We start from the raw sequence: 21,506 nt of genomic DNA on the forward strand, positions 1-21,506 counted from the left end.
GGTGGTGTGAGGAAATTACATTATTAGGGTGAAATGGGAAATTTATGTTATCAATATAAACAAAATAATTAGTGAATAGTGAGGCAATGAGTTCACAGACTAATGAGTGAGTTGTCAATTTGTCTTTAGTGTGATTTTCAAAGTTTTTCATGTCATTAAAAATTCATAATTTTCTTATTACTTATTCAATTTTGCTCAAACCTTTTGGATAAATGATAAAGCAAGAGAGAGAGAAATAAAGATAAAGGAACAGCTAGAGAGGGGAAAAGACAGAAAGAAAGAGAGAGAAAGAAAGAGAGAGAGAGAGTGAGCGCAAGTGAGAGAGAAAAAGGGAATAAATAACGTTTTTACAGGGGCATTGATTCACATTACTTTTTCATTGAAGGGACCAAAAAGAAATTTAATTCTGCAGAGATGAGGAGGGAGAGAACAAGGCCATTTTTTGAATGACATTAAAATCATTTCAAAACATTTTTTGGGGGGAATACACTTTAGATGATTTAGGTTATTTAATGTATTTATAAGCATAAGCCGTTGCATCAGAAAGTTCAAATTTGTATGAGGGAAAAAAGGCTGCACAGGAATGAACTAAAATACTGCTGTCAATTTTCTACTTTGCAAAGAGTTCTTCGTAATATTTAACGTCCATGGTGTAGTATTTACTTATTAACTATAAAGCGATAAGGCACTAGTCAGGGCAATAGACCGTGTGCCCATAAACCTGCCGTGCTTATCACAATATTTATATCATCTGCAACCATCGTATAAACTCCTCTCTATAATTAAAATTGATTTAACAACAATTGAAACAAACTATGTTATGGAATATTTTGTGACATAACATTACCCTACCAAAGGATTAAAAACAAAAACTAAATAAGTTCATGAATAATAAAGGACGTGGTGTTGTCAAAAATTTAAAATCGTGTTTACTCGACATTCTACCAGCATCATACATGTGGTAGTCAAATAGTAAAATGCATCAATATGTATAAAAACATTTCGTAAGAAAAAAATAAGGTAGAAAAAACACAAAATATTATTTCGACAGTTGCTGATATCTAGCAACTACAAACACGTCTTCTGCTGGGTAACAATTATGCCGAATAGGTCATCATTATATTCCCCGAGTTAAAAAAAGCAGATTACGTCATGACTTTAGGCCTGCGCATGTTTAATCGCGTCGTGCAAATTTCAGTTTGAGGAAGTAAAGTTGGAAAATAACTTTAGAGCTCATTTTTAAAATACATTTCATGAAGTCAAGGTCTTTTTAGGGTGCCTTAGTATAAGGGAAGCAAACAGAAGGGTAGTAAAGTAATAATCATTCAACAATCAAGAGTTCACCAAGATCATCGTCGTGACGGCAAGCTTCCAAACAAGTCTGTAGTAATCACCAGCTTGGCCAACTGTCAGATAGTATCTACCAGGGGAGTATGTCAGAGAAGGAGAGGTGAGTCAAATAATGCAGCTCATTAGCTCTTGGTTAGCATGAGAAATCTAATACCCTCTGATTGCAGACTTGAATTTTGATGATATTTGCCGTATTCATGGAGGATTATCAATAGTGGTTTTGACTTAAGCGCGGGACTTAATTTCTGTTTTGATTTACACATTTAGCAACACCTTTTGTATGTTTTGGATATTTTGTGTTTATTTGTCTAACTCTAGAATTAGAAAAGTATAAGGGAGAGTGGGAAGGAGAACGAGAGAGAAAGAGAGAGAGAGAGAGAGAGAGAGAGAGAGAGGGTGTATATACATTTTGAATTCCTCTTGTAAATGTATACAACACAAACATTTGTTTGAAATTAGTTTTTTTCGCTACCAAACTCATCAATTGAAACGCTGATAAATAAGCATCGTCCACTTTAAATGGTAATGGTATGAATTTAATGGTATTGAATTGAAATAAGCAAAAGCTCACCATGTAATATTAGAATTTGTTTATAGTCAAAACGATGATTTAGCCGGAGTTGTTGTTGTTTTTGCACATGAACGTTAAAAGATACTTGTACAAAGTAATTCCTAGAAGCGTTCTCGCACATTTTTAGACGAGACTACATCCATGACCACTGCTTCTCAAAAAGAGATAGAGAGCGAAAATGAAAATATAGCACATTAGTTTATACTTAAAGCGAACTTTAAGATTATTAATCATTAACCTTCTGTATTATCATACTGTATTGAAAACACAAACAGAAACAAACGGAATGATTTTCTCTTTTTTTTCCCCCAGAAGGAGTAAAGATTACTTAGTAATTTGTTGTTGTTCATGTGACGATATATGATTTATTTGTGCAGTCCTGTAAGAGCTAGTGTTTCATATGGGATAGCAAAATTTCATTATATTGTACCATTTTCTATTTAGCTTAATAAAATACAGAATGGCAATTTGATTATAAAACATGCATGCACATGTAATTCTACATTGTGGAATAACAGCAATAATGTCTGCAGTAAATTCATCAATGCGACTATAAACGTATATTTTTTCTTTACAAGTAAAGAAATACTCAATTCAAAGCCTCACTGTCATACTTGTAGCTACTTGCTGCCTCTATATAGAAAACTTCGCCAATCGGTGCCTGTTGGTCCCCCATGATTCTCTTTTTCTTATGTTAGTTGAGAGCTGAGTTAATGAGATAGCCACCTGTCAGTGACCTCGTTGTGTGGTCTAATCCCTTCTGGCCCAGTAGTATTGACGGTCTTTAAAGAAAACGAAACAGTGGCAATATAAACTCTCAATTTTAAAATTTCTGCATGTACTTTGTTGACAGCATCGTACGGTCTAGACTGTCCTATGTGCAATGCAAAATCCAACATACACACACACACACCCACGCACACACAAACACTCGCATAGATCATAATGGTACAAAGGTCACTGCATATGTGTTTGGAAGTATTATTGAAAAGGACTGTTTGATTTGGGGTCTCATGCAAAGGGGTGTATCCCAAGCTTATTACATCTTTTGGATAACAAAGAAGAAGAAAAAGAATAATAATAATGAAATGACAAAGGATATTACTTATCAGATAATAAAGATATACTGATAATAATGATAATAATAATAATAATAACGATGATGATGATAATAAGAATGAGAATGGTGATAACAGTTAAAATAATAACTATATTGATGATAATGATAAAATCGTGTGTCTGATTAGCTCCGGCATAGCCTTGGGGCTCATGACCTCAACAATACTTGTTTGTAGTACAAAGGAGGAACATATATCCTTTATTATGGAGTCAGGTGAATCTGTTATCAAACAATTTTGTTCTGGTCAGGTGTTTTATATTATTTTTCCTTTAACAAATATATTTCTATAGATGTGACGAGGAGGAAGAGACATTAATCATGATAATTAAAAACATTTATCAGAAAAGTTAGTTAATATCGTGATGGCGAACATCGGCACTGTCTTCTTACTTTCCAAATGTATCGTGGAAAAATATTTGAGTAATCCATACAATCAACATTGAATTGATATTATTAAAAAGAGGAATTAAGGTAACTTAAAGTCTGCATTCCAGATGAAATACATGGTGACATGGTAAAAATGAAAACAAATCCAGTTATTTGAAGTTTGCGTTAATAAGAACCAAAAAAATACGTAGTTTACAATACCGTATTTTTTGTAATTTTATCACAAGGCATATGCAAAGGAAGGTGTGGCAAAATGTTACTCAATCATTGAAAGAATTCAAAGAAAATAATACATGCCCTTATCTTGAATATTTAATATTGTCATGATTGTTGTGATATTTTTAACATGTGTCCGCCTGAAAATCAGAACTAGTCACGTGATAGACTCGTTTGACATGTCTGACGTTTATGAAACAAAAGAATCGAAATAAAAACTATTTTATATCGTGGGAATCTTTTATCAGACAACCAAATTTCTAACACCCTCGATCTCTGGCTCTACTAGTCCAAAATAAAAAGTATCTCGGTGAAATAGACCAGATAAATTTGCATAACCATCTGCAATAATAGTCATCTAATATGACAGCAATTTCGCTTTAAAATCTTATAATGTTCAACAAGTCAGCACTTCGAATCTCTATCACTCCTTTACTTTTTCCGATTCCTCTAAGCAGAAAAAGAGAAGTAGAGAATAATCAAGAATATAAATAAAGAATAATACATGGATTGTTATCGTCGATACATATCACAAATGTCGTTATTTATTGATTTGTACATTTTAGTCTCAATAATATTCGAAGGGTGTGTGGGATGATGGGTTTAGTTTCCTAAAGTACTTCTATAGGAACAAAAAACAAACTTAAATCACTGTTGAAACAAAAAAAAAGTAGCTGTCCTGTGTGTCAAATATCGTGAGACCGACAGGAAATAGATTGACAGACAATTAGCTTTTGAAACTTCTGATATCTCGAATGCACAGTTTTGATGACGAAAGAAAACTAATTATCTTTTGTTTGGGTATTTCCAGTGCTGTATAGCCCACTAGTTCAGAGAATTATTGATATCGTTGTTTTAGGATAATAAAGTTATGATAAGGATCATTATAACAAATAACTGGAATCATGATGAAATGTGCATCTAGGGAGGTTTGTTTTCACATGAAAATATATATTGCTCATAATGAACTCAGCTAATTGAAACATAATAATCAAATAAAAGTTTGGAGACCCCCCCCCCCCCCCGGAAAATTGCAATTCAATTACACCATTAATTGTTTTAAACTTGTTTTCTTCTTCAAAATTGATTTAAAGAGTATTTGGGATTTCCCTTTTTAACCCCAAAATCTCTTTCTTCTTTTATTTATTCTGAGGAAATGTGCGCGGGCGATACCTTTGACAACAAAGTTCGACATTCCTCGCCTCAATAGCTCTCAGATTGAGTGCTATTCAAACAATCGAATTGTTGGGGTTTTTTAACCTTTGATTGCGCAATAATGACTACCTAATGTGATATCATTGTCATATATAGATAAAGAAGAACATGTTCTGCAGCGGAGTAAAAAGTTTTAAAGAGACTCAAAACAAAATTGACAAAACGCGCGGTTAACAATGTAAAGGTGTCACAAATTTTTCGCCTATTGGGCTTCTTCAAGTAAATAGAAATTTGTCACAATTTTCGATGTAATCGAATTTTTTAATGACATTTTTGTTTAAGTCTATTAGTATAGACATGCATATCCAATAATATCTGTTTATCAAACATGAATGGTAAAACTCGCAACTCGGATACTTAGCCTATTGTAAAATGGAATGGACACCATGCAAGAAACATGAGTGTTATTAGCCTCTCGGAAACGCTCTGACCCGGCTAAGAAGATGTTATATACATATCCTTTTGCAAGGCATTAATCTACATTTGCCGCTATATATTCAGGAGAGAAATCAGAACCTGGTAGGATGACGAAAGCCTTTGTGTTAGTAATTGCTATATGCCTTCACGGTGACCGTATGGTAGAAATGCAGCCCGAAATATAAGGCGGTCAGTTCCATCGACGAACATAACTGACACGGCCTTCTCGTGGTAGGAGACGACTTTATGGAACGTCAAACAAATTAAATAATTGGAATGTTCTCTATATCAAGACCCCTTTAATGTAAAAAGAAATAGATTATATTCCGTCAAAAAGTATAATAATTACAGATAATGAAGAAGTATCGAAATGTTTTTGTCTTTCAGAACCATGTCTGGGACAACAAAATCACACATGTTTTTGCACAAGGCAGGGGGGTTCCTAAAGGTAAGAGATGTCCAGACGTCGTCAAATAGAATAAGTCATTGCATTTTCTTATCACATCAATAAATGTTGAATATATTGATACCCTGAAACAAAACTGGAGTTAACAAAGAGAACTTTGATCAGAAACAGATAGAAATTATCTGTTCCTTGTTGTTGACGCAATTTAGTAGAGTTATTTTCATAATGAATACATGTAGAGCCATTATGTTATGGAGGGTTAGTATTGTAGCATACTCGGGGATGTTTCCCGAAACCATCATACGTCTTAACTTCTTGGACATCTCATTGAAATGTGTGTTAAACACGCTCTTCTACGTGATGTCCACGAATCTAGACTTATGCCGGTTTCGAGAAACTGGCCCCTGAATTTCAAGTAAACACCACCAAGGAGATATTGTTGATTTACTAGTTCAAACACTACACTTAGTACAATATGAATCATTAGATTTAATACTCGTGTGATTTGATTAAAGGAACATTCCTTTTGCTATATGTATTCATTCAAGCGTTTTCATGAAATTTTACAATAGAACAAAAATGATTGACTTGACTTTTTTACTAGTAAATTTAAACAAAGTTCAATACAGTTGAAGCTTTCATTGTTTAATGATTGAAGACAAAAAATATCTAACAACAAACCTTTCGTGTATTTTTAATCACTATTGAAAAAGTTGTATCGATCAAACGTGTTCGTGGTGATGGCGATTAAAAAAAACATCAAATCCATAACTTACGCACATTGCAGGACAAAGAACAACTGGTGATCTGCAAGCTAGCTTCACCTGGCATTGAGGAGCGTCCAGAGATTCAAATATTCACCGATGGATCCGGAGAACCAAATTCTATCGTCAAAGTAAAATCCTTCGCAGCCGTGCAAAAGGGCGACCTTGTCCCAAAGATCGTCAAGGCAAAGTACGACAACTACATCTGCATCACCGGTAGTGGTAGCGGGACTAAACCTACATACCTTCGCACAGATACAAGGTAAGCAAAAATAAAAATCAGGGAAAAGGTGAAATATATAACATATAATGTATGGTTCAAAGCAGTGAACAGTAGAAGTATACAATCTAGCACTTGCAGCGGTAATTCTGATTTGAAAAAGAAAATAGATTTATTTGGAAATTAGGATGAGAGATATGAGAAGTTACAGAAGTAGTGGTGATTGTCACGGTAGCAGAGCAATTAATTTGTCGATTCCCATAAGGAGCGTTTAAACAGAAGTATTTAAATTTTTTGTTTTGAAGGAAAATAATCAACAACCAGTATTGAATAATAAATCGTCATTCGCACCATGGATATTCAAGGTGTTCGAGACTGAAAATGATATAAAAAGAACATTTTTTCCAACCGTTCTACTGATTTACGCAGAGAGCAGAGGGACGAGTGGTGCATCCAACTACGGGCCTTGATGCCCAACAGAACCGCATCCAATTCCCAGCTGACTTCTCAACAGCCATCGCAGCCCTATCGAGAGAGAACACATACAGATGCTTCCTCCAACAAACCGTCCGTGTCTCGGACTCGGAAAGGAGCCCATATCACAGCACCTGGCAGCATGCAGGGGATTTTTCATGATGAGCTAGACAAAGTTTTTCAGGTTAGTCCTTCTGTCATTAAATCATGGAAGATGTCGACTGTTATAGGTGAGGATGCCTTCTGTCATAGGCAAGAACGTGAAAGGGAAGAAATATCTAAGGCCTAATGTCTTCGTTCTGTCGCATTGCATTAGATATGAAACCTTTGATTAACAAAAATGAAATGTATCTTCCTGATCTTCCCCATCCTTTAAAACAAGATAGGTATTCTTTTTCTTGTATATAGCTATTGTATTCCACACTATTCATTTTATTTAATTGATAAGTTTGGTTGTTGTTAGCTAAATCTGTTTAGTGTATATTTTCTCTTTTCATTATATCTTACAGAAGAGGGTCAATCCACAACAACCTATTGAGGAGACTGACGAAAGCCCAGTCTGCAGTGGACGTCATCACTTGGGGGCTGGCGCGTCACACGACGGTAAATAGCTCAGAAATGTGTAGAGAACAAAGTCATTGATATCGATGTGTTGTAGTCGAGTGGTTCGGTCACTTGACTAGAATACAAAGGTCGCGGGTTCGAGCGCTGCCAAGGAACTTATGTCCTTGAGCAATGTATCGTATCGACATTGTCCCTCTCCATCGAAGTGCTAAATGGGTACCCGGAAGGATGCGCAGGTCATCGTGATTAGATAACCCTGTGCACGCTCGTGAAAAGGCGACCAGCTGGACTGCTCTTCATGCAGAGAATGTGGAGAATGTGCACTGCAATATACTCAATTTAATATTAATCCAGTGACCGGGGTAATAATAATATTGTAAGCGCTAAATTGATTTAGTGTATGGTATGGCGCCGGTTTCCAGCATAGGTCCAACTAAATGTAACTATTGTCTTTTAGGATACACGGACATCTGGTATATTTTACCGGTGGTATATTTCACAAGTCTTATAGTTTTTTTTTGTTGATATTGTTATGGCACATAATAATAATAATATACAATTATTATTTGGTAATTTTTATTACCTCACACACAGCCCGCTGTCAAGATACAGACGAGAACGTTCACCATGCGGATGAATGTCCTATGCACCAGCAAACCTCCAGACAGGCCCTCCAAAAGACACAAGAACTGTACCAATATTTCCATCATACAAAGACGCTTCAGGTCAGTACCTTTTTCATTGTATCGTCAATTCATGTTAAGACATGTCAAGACATGTTACAAACGGTAGTAAACCAATAAGGGGTTGATAAATCGGCGGTTCCCCGCAATAAGGCCGTTACTGCCATTGTCAATATGTAGTTGCCTATGGCCTTCTTGCAGCTTGGGGACGGATTGAATCGACATACAGTTGTATTTTAAATTAGATAAAGTTTAGTGTAATCATATTGTATTGTGCTAATCGTACAATATGTGATGTCTTGGGTCCCGTCTTATAAAGAGTTGAGATTGATCCTAATCAATCGTAATTCCTCCAATCAAATGTAAGTTTGTAATCTCCTATCTCTCATGTACATAATATTGATTATAATCAACTCTTTATATTAAAGACGGGGCCATGTGTGCTTAGAAACAGGCCATCAGACTTAAATAGTGCAGACAGCAAACGCATTTAAAAATCAAGCTTTATTAAAGATTAAAGGTAATACACAGTTTTGGTATGGGGTCATGAATTGGGTTCAAATGAACATATTGGAAGCATATGCGATCCTACAATATTCAGTAATCGTTGTCGCGGTTGAAATCGAGTCTAAAGTTATGAAATTATAAATAATTAACTCTTTATGCTGTATAGCTCCCTCTCAAGGTCAAGATATTAATTAAGCTATAAAACAATGTTTCTTGACTAAAATCGGCCGACTAGCTATTCCCGTTTGGAAGTTATATATCATAACTACATATTCAGAGATTTTCATGGTCGCAGCTACTATTGTACGGACGTAGGCGCTATTTGAAATTTATCAAAATTTACCGGGAGCACCGGTAAATTTTTATATTCAATTCATCTCGAAAGCAGAAGTGTTTTAGATGTTACATTTTCTAGTGCTTATAATACATCAACAGGGGCATCCAAATATATCAAAATTGTAAAGAATCACTATCCACCCAATTTTCAAAATTTCCCAAAACTTTGTATTACCTTTATTGGAAAATGTATGAGAACACCCGGTAAAGTTAACACAATTACAATATCACCAATGGTCTTATCGAAATTCGTCTTCAGGAAAGGGCTGATCATTCAGAGAACGAGTACGAGATTCCAGAACGTCGCATAGATCCCTTGTCCGGATTCGATAACCGTCTCTCTGGCTGCAGTACTTCGTCTGAAGAATCCGAAGGAGGTGCTCTCAAGAATCTTCACATCTGTAAAGTACCAACAGAGAGCAGTTGGCCACCTAGTCCTACACCGTCAGATGAGTCAGAGCCCGAATGCTCAAATACATTTACGGGAGAAATGCCAGGAGGAAGACTTCTAGACATAAAGGAACCCGAGGCAGGTTTGTGCCTGGATGAAAATATCTATGAAAATACGTCCGTCATTCAGAGACGGCCCAGAACTGACTCTAGAACCACAACACCACCACGGTCAGCCGCTGTACGGAATGACGCTAAACCCCCTCTTCCACCGCGTAAAACAAGTATGTCGTCGTTAACGGCTAAGTCAGTCCCTCTGAAGCTACAGGAGAAAACTCCAGCCACGAAGATGGAAACAAAATGCAGGTAATAGCCAAAGGAGATGTGACAACAAGTGATTTAGTTATCAACTGAACATGAAATAATCACGTTGAGAATTTTGAACTTAATTTCTTCCGCACTAACATGGAAAAGGTATTTATGATTCAAACAAGCTTAAAATCTGTTACCAAAACAATACGGATAGATAGTCAAACAAGTCGTTACGTTTCGCAGGATATCGATAAGACATACTTTCATAAACGTGTTAAATATGTGAAGTCTAAAATCTTGGAGATGCTTCGTCACTTCCGATTTTTAATAAAAAATAATATTGCTTCCTTATCTAATTGATATAATTTAAAATTATTTTTAAATGAATAAAGAAGGATTTTTGTACATTGAATATTACGTTCGGAGAATTTCTGTAGTATAGTGCGCTTAAAGCAATATTATTCCTTATATACTTAATCAACATTACCATCAAATAATTAAGAAGTAGTGCAAAGTATTTTGTTTATTATGCATTAAAGGAAAATATAACAAAGATCGGTATCCGACTGTCTTAATTACATTAGAGGTTTCCAAGTATTATCACTTATCTAAATTCATCTAATTTCTTTTCAAAGGAAACTTAAAGGGGAGAAGCTATCGGGAACGGCTGTCGTAATTGTCGCCAAAACTACCCTCGTTCGGTACTTGTCTCAGCTACTGCTCAAGGAAACCAGTGACAGTATTTTGTGAGTACTTTTATAATCACTCTTTCATACCCATTTGTTGTTTCTCCTTTTTATTTTGTTTATAATGGTGGTGGTGATGGGGGAAATTACCTTTTGCCTTTCTCGCTTTTCTTGATTTCTCCCTTTCCCCTTTCAGTTTTATATCCTGTCTTTTCAGTTAAAAGAATTAGGCTTCTACGTCTTTCAACTGAAATACATTTTTTTCCGCACCCATATTACAGAGTTATGGATGTTCCTCGCGAACTCAAAGATTACTTCCGGGTAGGCGACCAGTGGTTGAAGGTTAATGATACTATGCTGAAAAACGTCCACTTTGCCCGAGACTGTGTTCGAATGTCAGACAAACCAGAGGTAATGTATTATGCTAAATCATTCAAATTTCTCTAGGATGAGGAAAATACAAATACAATATTACATATTGATACATCGTTCGTCAACACAATTACTTTTGATTATTGGACGTCTGAGAAATCGTGTCATAGATACTGACTCATTTGCCTAATACCTTTGAATGAATTTGGTGACATTATGCACTAATGGCACGAATTTCCGGCAGAAGTGTTATGCAATTTTGTAATTTTAATGAATGGATTTAATGTTATATCAATGCAAGAATCCTGTTAAATCTTTTAATTTAATTTCTCGAAAATTACCTAAAAGACACCAAAAAACAACATGGGATCGAAGAAGAACAAAATTGGATAGTCTAAGCAGAACTCGGCGAAGGTAACTTGCGGATCGATGCCCATCCAAAGGCCAAACGATATAAGGTAAAAAGTAACACAATGTTCTAATGTTGTTTTTTTCCCTCTTTTTCAGATCGAGATCACGCTAAAGAGAATCCCGTTTGGAACAATCTGTGACTTCCAATGGAATTCAGATAATGTTGACGACATAGGGTTGAAACTCCAAGGAAATGAGGTAAGATATGGCAGGACTATTGAGTCTGTTGGCTGAAACATTAGGCCAAATAAAATAAATTCCTTATTTATCTTCCATCACTCCCCCTCTTGTAAATCTTATCCTTGTCTCTTTCTTTTTAATTCGATGTTTTTTTTTCTTTTTAATTACGTCAATAAGAATTTTGGGAAAATCTAGAAAATTGTTTGGAGCCAGTATACAAATGAAATCGAATATCAGCAACATCTACAAAACGTTAAAAGTAATGCGACGGTATATGTAGCTTATGTACATAACATATATCACCTATCAAATAAAATGAAAGCCCCTCCTCCTCAAGCACCAACCCCATTTATTCCATGATTATTATCATACAAATAGAAAAGGGGACTTTCCGACAGGCATAACAAGTCTCCAGAAAAAAAATGTATACTTGCTTTCAAGAATTTTACGGACAAAAGTTGTGATTGGTGAGACCCCTGCACATAGTCCACAGACAAATTAACCAACATTTGATGTCAAAAATCCTCGTTTCAGATTGAGCGTGTATCTCAAGACGGTCTGGCTCATCGCAGAGGATCTCTACAGTCTAACGATACGACTTGTCTGAACAGTGCGGGCTTGAGATGCAACTACGTCATCACTGAGGTCAACTTTGAGTGCGTCCACCCAGATGCAACTACGGAACAGGTAAGCAGATCCGGCAGAATCGTCTCCAGTTTACCATCGAGTAACCCCTATCAAAATATAAAAGAAGTGGAGGGTCATAAAGATATTTCGATGAAAGTTATATTGGGGAGTCATTTCTGGTTACGTACAAGATAATGTCAATTAATGAACAGGTGAGAAAACTAGAATAACCGCCATTTTTTGAAATAGCTAGAATTGTACCAGATCAATTAAAGGGAAAGTCCACCCCCAAAATAAGTTTGTTTCGATAGAGGCAGAATAATAAGAAAATTAGGTGAGTGAAAGTTTGAGCAAATTCTGAATGAAAATAAGAAAGTTATGAATTATTGAAGTTGTGATCAATCAAATACAAATTGGCAACTCTGTGACTTATTATACGAGCTCTCCTTCATTTGCTTTGTGCATAATATTCCATAAAATCATGTTTTCTTCGTTATTGATGACGGAATATATATTTGTTCCTTGCAGGGGGAGTATAGAAACATATTTGCAATTATTATATTTAGGGTGCATGTATGGTTGAAATTTTTCTTGAGGGAAAATGAAAATTTTAGATTTTTTTAGTACTGAGCAAATGGAAGTTGAGCTCGCATGATACGTCATAGAGTTGCCAATTTGTGTTTGATTGATCACAACTTCAAAAATCCTAACTTCCTTATTTTTAATCGGAATTTGCTCAAACTTTCACTGACTTGTTTCTCTCATTTTTCTACTCCTATTAAAACTAACTTAATTTCAGGGTGGACTTCCCCTTTAAGGGTTTTGGCGGCACAAAATTGTATACATATTTTTTCTGCGGTATATCGGTTCTTTAACGTCTGTTAACAAGGACATTAATCCACATTTGCCACTCTCCAGCCAAGTGTATATGGGTACCTGGCAATTGCTGGGGTGATGATAATTGTAAGGCCCCCATGCTGGCAGAACTGTTTTAATTCTGACGTGGCTGCCCCTGAGTAAATAAGACTCAATTGTCATTTTCATTATATCAATTAGTATTACTATTATCATAATCATTATTATTATCATGCCGTAAATTCGACAATCAGTATAGCTTAAGCTCAGAAAATGTGTGATATGTACATGTTTAAGATAAAATCCTTGGCTTCCCATACAGTTTCCCGTCATGAGGAAAGGTTTCTAAAATTCAAGGGGAAAATTCACATTACACATCAGGCCGTTCATTTATACTTTGCCGTTCTGAAAATAATTATACAGTAATGCACCGAATACCTTTCTGATGAAATATCTCATGAATATATGTAATATAATAGTAAATATCAACAAATCCCCAAACATTGAAATGGCATCGATGAAATCACTAAAATGCTGTCATCTATAACAATTCCCTGCAAACTTTTACAACCGCAATCAGTTTCTTCAATACTGTGCCTTATGTGAACTTCACCAGCCGGTGAAATGCCCCGTTATAACAATTATAATAATTCTTATTATGATTTGTTGATTGGTTTGTTTTCACCTGACTGCCAAAAAAGCATGTATATGGTTGTTAGTAAACAAACAGGGGACCGACGGCTTAAAGTCGTCTCTGATGGACTTGGTAATAAGGACAAATGCCTTACCAAGGTTACTAGCGCATCCGCTTACTTTGGAACCCAAGACCTCCCGATTACTAATTTACAGGTCTATAACTATGCCATCGCGCGTCCTGTTGAGGAAAGATTGTTAATTATTTCCCCTATCATTTGTAGGTATGGGAGATGATCAAGAAGGCAGAGGGCATTGTCATTCTCATCCTCCACCCCGTGGACTTCCGTACCGTTCAGAGGGGCTACGACATCGACGAAAATGACGTGTACCAAAACGTAGGTCGATCTAGCAACATGCGCAATGGAACCTTTTAGAGAAGTGCTATACAATAGCTTACAACCACGTAACATGACAAATATTGATCTAAGATCATTCACTTAAGACCCTCAAAGGAGCTACAGAGGGTCTAGAACAAGTGTGTACCAGAACAATCCCCAATTACACGAGAACATTATATCGTGATCCAGGCCATTAGCGTTATGCAATTTTAGAGGAGCTACAAATTGGCTGACAACAGCATGGTAATTATGAAAAGCTCCGAACTTAACAGGTCACTCAATGAACACGTTGATTCTAACTTCAGAGAAACTTCATCATGGATGCACAATGCGAATGCATGATTAAACATTTGGATCTTAGGTTATTCTTATCCAAAATGCTTCATTGAACTTTGAGGGAGCTACGAATGAGTTGAAAGGGGCATGTTGAATGGAAATTTACCAGGGCTACGACATGGACGCGCAACGCAGATGCATAATTGACCCATCGAAGCCTTTTTCATGCAACATGCTAAATAAAGCTTTACATGAGCTACAGACAAGCTGATGACTGCATTATACACGTATATCGCGTACAGATGATGACTGTTCAATGAATAAAACTCGAGAACCTTTTAGTTTTATCTTGGGACTAATTTACCGAACAGTCTTTATCAGACCATGGATTTTACTAGCTATGACTAGACGTGCATGTCTTGATCAATTGAGACCCGAATGAAAGAGACTCATATATTTCATAGAGATAGACAACTGATGGTTATTACCACATACTTGATATATTTCCCGTTCTCCAAAATGTCAAAAGGTCATAATAGTCGATTTGTTACACTCAAATATTAGCCTCAATGCACAGTAGCTATTAGAAGTTTAGAAAATCATAAAAATGAAATATACATGAATATATATATATATATATATATAATATATATAAGTAACGACATCATACATCTAAGAATTGGGCAGAAGATATTGTTTCTAAATCAATACTATTGTGAATTTCGGACTTCGAAAACATGCAGTCTCATTATTTGAAGGGAAAGTAAACAATAATTGTAGAAAAGAATATCTAAAATGAGGTAAACAAAAGATAATGTAATACCATCAAATTACAATTTGTTTACGGAGCATTGACCAACTGTTGCACTATAGCTTATAGGCTGAATAACTACTGTACATACATGTAACTGTATGTATTTACAGATGTATGCAAGTTATATGTTTTGCAATAGTATTTGATACAGGCCTAGGACTCAAACGTGTAAAATCCAAATGACTGAGGTTCTGAATATATTCATATACCAATGAAATATAAGCTTCGGGGGGGGGGGGGGTGGCAAGCTTCATCTTTAGAGAAAACCTAAATCGACTTAGCGATGTCCGACCAATAATGCAAATGTCTATAATTTGTACCTGATTCTTCTTTTATTCTGACATGAAGGCCTAAGTGCATTTTAAATCTTAAGATTTTGCTTAACTCAATAAACTCAATTTATGATGTGATAGATAGCAAATTTCGTTATAAACTTTAGTGATAAGCAATATGTGTTGTAGATATTAATTAAGTACATTATTCCACATCATTATTAATTACTACCTTGAGGTCGATCGACATAAATGCTACCCATCGGTACTATATATTTGTTTTAATGTAGAAATAATTAATGTATTTCTTAATGTATTGAAGTGGCATTCCTTGATTCTTGCCAGTTACTGATTTTCAACATCTAATGTATGTTAGTTCACCGTATGTAATGCATACATCTGTGTTGGATTCTAGATGGGCGATTCCAGGTGGGAGAAAAAAAAAACATTATGGCAACATTAAACTATAGAAACAATGGATGAACAAATTATTTTCTTAAGGCGAGTGGTACCAGATATTTTCTTTCTTCTTACATATGAACGCATACATTTTAATGTAAATTAATATTCATAGTTTTATATTTGAATGTGTGTACAATGTGTGTACAACATAGATATCAATTCATTTATTTATATTTATTTGTTTGTAAAAAATTATGATCACCCATTAGCCATTTTATCCTTGAGGGAGGGGGGGGGGCAAAAACTCGGAAATAAAGTTATATAGTTGGCTTAAAATATCTTATATATATATATATATATATATATATATATGAATGTATGTAATAATTATGCATATGTAAATAAGTGCATTTTCCTGTTTCTGTGTCAACGAAACGTATATTTGTGTATTTAATTTTAAAACGATGATGCGTTGCACAATAAAACTCATTATCTGTATATATATATTTGTTATTTCCGTATTTTGTTTAGACGCCTTGCATTTAGACTTAAGATCGATAGAAAGAAAACAGACAGTGACAGAGGGGATAAGGGAGAGGCAAAAAACAGCCATGATGACCCAAAGAGCAAGGGACGGTCTATGGAAGCAATACTATTATTAAAAGAATAGAGATGCTAAGCATGATGAGAGAAAGGAGCGAGAGAAGCAGAGATGTAGGGAGAGGTGGATCGTAACAACGGAAAATTAAAGATTACGGAATGTGTGAGTTGACACGGCGTTATTTTATTTTATTTTATTCATTTTTTTTTTGTATGAGCGCCCTTACAAATCTGCCGCAAGCTTTAAATGGTATTGCAAATGTGCCACAGTCATACACAAGTTTTGCTTTCGTTCCGACGACTTTTCGTGACATCTTATTTCAGTTGAAATAAAATCGATAGGGCCTCTATTTCAAACTCAAATTAATTGGACAGAAAATAATATTCCACATTTAACCGTTCTCAAAGTTACCTAATGATGAATTAATAATTCTTTGAATGTGTGAAGAAAGTTTTTAAAGCTATTTCTTATCAGTCAAACTAAATTCAAACTATTTTTTAACTTCAAGATAGGAAAAAGAGAAATGTGTATACCCGTTGTTATACATGTATGCGTAGGGGTAGGGGTTGACTCCGGTCGCAAACTTGTAAGAAATGGAGTTTCTAAATAAGGCGAGCGAACAAAATATGTAACGCCTTATTCATAATCATTGTGAAAAAAGTGTAAAAGAACTAAACGCCTCTTTGATCATAATAGGTGACGGTTCCCCCTCCCCCTGCTCCCTCCTCATAACTTATGACTTATGTAGTGGCATGTCCGCCTTTGAAATTCGATTTATTCTACAGAAAGGAAGATATTCATAATTGCAAATGAAAACAGTTAAAATACGATGAAATTTTAAGGGGCGAGAACAAAGTCTATTATGTTCTCACTTCGACACTATGATTAACAACAGAGAGAGAGAGAAAAAAAGTTCTTCGCAGGGGCATTGGCTCACATTAGTTTTCATAGAAGGGACCAAAATGAAATTTAATTCTGCAGAGATGAGGAGGGAAAGAACAGGGTTCTTTTTTAATGCCATTCTAATAATTTCAAAGAATTTCTATTTGGAACACATAAAATGATACAGGTTGTTTAATGTACAATACTGTCATCTTTGAGAAGTTCATGCAACAAGAAGAAATAAAGGACTAAGAGACATTGGGGGGAAAACCCTACTTCATGATAAACATAGTACCCAGTGCAAAGTGTGTGCAAATATTCACATACTGAATCATATTTATTGACAATGACGAACGTTCGGAGAAAATAAATCTTCGGATAAACGAGTAGCCACCGAATTCAAATAAATGTCTTTTTTTTAATGTTTATATGTCACATGAGTTTCATAATTTGTCATAATTTTTAAGTCACTAGATTTTGTTTGTTTTATCAAAACTGTACCATAGCATTATCACCACGTTTGTCTCATTGGCTCAGCGTAAGTCAATAAGAGGACAACTTGTACGGGGGGGGGGGAGCACTGTTAACACTCAGTAAACTTGTAAATGACCAAGACATAGATCATGTTTACTAGGATATGGCATTTGGGAAGGTCCTAGAGTCTTCTTCTCCCGTTTACCCCACTCTCTATCTAAACATTTCGCCATTTGAGGGGGTGCGCTGTCCCCCCCCCCCCAACCTAGCTACTCCACGGGACATAATGTGTCCAAAAAAACTTTGGAATATTAGTGGTTATTATATTTTCAATGATGGGACCAAAAATAACAACAACATTATAGCGAGAGTGAGAATTCCGATAAAGATCAAATATAACCTCTTGATACCATTCACTATTAGGCCTAAAATAAAAACGTGTTGTATTGCCCTTTGGGTGCCAAAACATGGGTCGGTTGGTCGGATTTTTTTTTTGTCGCCCTCTTTGGGCCGATATTTTTCAGATTTGAATGTTTTTGTTTTTGTTTTCGTTTTTTCCCGCCCTCTTTTGGCTGATATTTCTCAGTTTTTAATGCTTTAATGCATGTGTTTCAGCGTCACCATTCCATTTATATCTATTTCACCTCATAATTATCCATGGTTTGAATTTTGGAATAATTTGATTTTATGCATTTATATCCCATTTAAACAAACAAAATACATATTTTTTTATTCATTAATTTAAAAAAATCTAAAAAACGGTAAAAAAAAAAAAATAAAAAATAAATTAAAAGCCGACCGTAGATTTTCAGAGTTTGGGGTCGGTCGCAAAGAGCAATACAACAAGTTTTTTTTTTTTTAGGCCTTATCCCTATCAATAATAATAATAGTAATAAGCGCATTAATATAGCGCTGCTACTAAATACATGTACAAACGATCACATTATTACCCCGGCTGTAACTGAGCCGCCATAATAAGGCACTAAAGCAATTAAGAAATGCCTTATTACCGGGTAACCATTTACTTCACCTGGGTGGAGATGGGCAAATGTAGATTTATATTTTGTCAAAATACATTTATTAAATGCCGCGGCGGGACTCGCACCGTGAACCGTGGGATTTGCAGCCCGGGGACGTATCCACTAGACTACGACAAATCAATACCATTTTATCTTGATCAATATTGTTGTTATCCATCCCACCCCTCTACGATTTGGCTGAATGCCAGACACAATAACAATATTCCCCCTTAGCCATTATCATATTATGTACACGATAAACTCTAGTTGACATCGATTTTATGACGTCAATTAGATAAAGCAATCTAAATCTGTGATTTCTTTAGTGTTTACACTTAAACAAAGTCCCTAGATTGGTGTGGCATTTAATGATGCCTAAATCATTTATCGTATACAGTTAATCAGTTACATAATCTACCGTATTTACATGATCAGAAACCATTATTCATCGAGCCACCTCGATCACGTGTGATAATGCTCAATGATACATTGTTCTTCTTTACTGGGTGTTCTCCCCATCAGCGAATCGCAGAAAGGTGGGGGCGTCAAATCTGTCGTATAGTACACAAAGTGAACAAAAGTGCAGTAATAACTATTTGTGTGTGCCTCCGGGATTATGGAGTTAAAAAGCAGCTGAAAAATCGTAAATCTATAGGTCGTACATCTAAGGTATTGGGCCCTGTCGCCCCCCCCCCCCCCCACTGCATAAAGCCACCAGTATAATGGCGCGTACCAGAGATTATGCTGGATGAATTGTTTATTCGCATCATGGAGTTTACCACGATTTTGATTTCGAAGCGTTCCGTACGAGGTGAAAAATAGTGGTGCCATTTGGGCCGCCTTTCTGTTCGTATTCATTTTAATTCGCTCTGTATTTATCCATACCTATCTCCTCCCCCCCCCCATATTCACCATCAAAACCACCAACTAAACCGCCACCATCCACCATATCCCACCACCCCCCCCCCCCCCCCCCACACACACACACATTGTCCAACCAAGCTCGCGAAATCTCCACAGACCGCGGGCTCCTATAAATACCACCACCACAAGCAGCTCAACCACCACCATCATGGACCTCCTCGCGACATCTCCACCGACCGCACGCTCCTAGCCACCACCACCACCAGCCTTACCCACGCACCCCTAATGTACACACATTGCCATACCCTCCTCGCGACTTCTCCACTAGTCCAGAATCTGGCCTATTTAATTTTGATCTCCACCACACCAACGCTTTTTTTTAATTTCATTTTTTTTCTTTCTAACGCTACCTCTCCCTACTTACTTGCTACCAGCCGATGATGGCGTGATCATTGAATTAAGACGCCAGGCTGCGCATATTTTGTTTACATAACTGTTTAGCCACTTCAGTCAAATATACTGTGCAAACGACTAGAGACAGAGTCTAGCATTACCCTTAGCAGTGTTACACAGTGTATACTCGTTAATTGTTTCGGGTTAAATCTATCCTCTCTTCTCTTTCATTATGTATTTCTGTGTTCTCCTTCAATCTATCCTCTTCTCTTTTGTCATGTATTTCTTTTTCTTCTTCAATCTATCCTTTTTCTCCTTCGTTACATATTTCTTTGTTTTTCCACAACCTATCCCCCAGTTCTCCTTCGTTATGTAATTCTTTTGTTCCCCTTCATTCTAACCTCTTCTCTTTTGTTTGATTTATTTCTTTGTTTCTCCTTTAATCTTTCCTTTTCTCCTTCGTCATCTATTTCTTTGTTTTAAAGCCCCCACTGCACTACTTATAGCTACTTGCGACCTCTATATAGCAAACATTGCCTAAGTGTTGACCGTTGATCTCCCATGATCCTCTTTTTCTTATGTTAATTGAGAGCTGATTTGATGAGATAACCACCTGTCAGTGACCATGCAGGTAGGTATCCCTCCTGACCAACGTCGTACAGACGGGCTTTAATCTGATAGATTTCCTTTCTCCATCTTTATGTATTTCCCTGTTTTTTATTTAGTCTATGATCCTCTTAGCTCTTCAATTATGTATTTTTATGTTCTTCCTTTGACTTATCCTCTTCTCTTTCCTTATGGATTTCCTTGTTTTTCCTTCTCAATATCCTCTCCACTATCCTTATTTTTCCCTTTCTATCTTTTCCCTTCCCTGGGTGTACGTGCTTGCACATATAGTGCGCTGACGACTTAGACTCTTTCACCAGAGCACTTCTTGAAATTTTGTCGCGAAAATGGGTAAACAGTTGTGTAAAAGATATATGCGCCGCCAGGCTGGGCTGGTGAGCATAATTATGAGTTTGTTGATAACGCCATCTTCGACGGCTTGAAAGTGTGTAGGGAGTTATAAAGGACCGGGCAGATTCTGGACTACTTCTCCACCGATCGCCAGCTCTTTTAGAATCATACTTGATTGGAATAATAACACCACCACCACCACCACCTTCCTCACACCCGCCCACTATTTCCGTGTTACTGTTTAGTGTGGTGCAACAAAATCCTATCGGGGAAACATTTCATTTTTGTCAGGATACAAAGAAAGAACTTTTTTTTTTTTTTTTTTTTTTTTTGGGGGGGGGGGTTGTTTCTTTTTTGTTTTTGTTTGTTTGCTTGTTGTTATTATGGTTTTAGGTATGTAACATCGATGGTGTAGTGTTTACTCAACTAAGCGATAAGGCACTAGTCGGGGCAAT

The 21,506-nt window shown here is 36.2% G+C and overlaps 1 protein-coding gene and 1 long non-coding RNA gene across 2 annotated transcripts; both read left to right on the forward strand.

The window, feature by feature from the left end:
* Positions 1–1,284: 1,284 nt before the first annotated feature.
* LOC581923 lies at positions 1,285–6,611 on the forward strand. Its single transcript, XR_004064209.1, has 3 exons — positions 1,285–1,450; positions 5,664–5,724; positions 6,470–6,611. It is a non-coding gene; the product is annotated as an uncharacterized LOC581923 (long non-coding RNA).
* A 2,853-nt stretch (positions 6,612–9,464) lies between these two features.
* Positions 9,465–14,967, forward strand: LOC100889525. The gene is made up of 6 exons (XM_030986031.1): positions 9,465–9,986; positions 10,568–10,678; positions 10,900–11,029; positions 11,498–11,599; positions 12,116–12,268; positions 13,981–14,967. The coding sequence occupies exons 1-6, from the start codon at positions 9,721–9,723 to the stop codon at positions 14,131–14,133; spliced, it is 915 nt and encodes a 304-aa protein (XP_030841891.1). The 5' UTR covers positions 9,465–9,720; the 3' UTR covers positions 14,134–14,967.
* Positions 14,968–21,506: the final 6,539 nt, after the last annotated feature.

Source organism: Strongylocentrotus purpuratus, unplaced genomic scaffold (assembly GCF_000002235.5).
Source record: "Strongylocentrotus purpuratus isolate Spur 01 unplaced genomic scaffold, Spur_5.0 spur5_scaffold_15, whole genome shotgun sequence".
Lineage (NCBI taxonomy): Eukaryota > Metazoa > Echinodermata > Echinoidea > Camarodonta > Strongylocentrotidae > Strongylocentrotus > Strongylocentrotus purpuratus.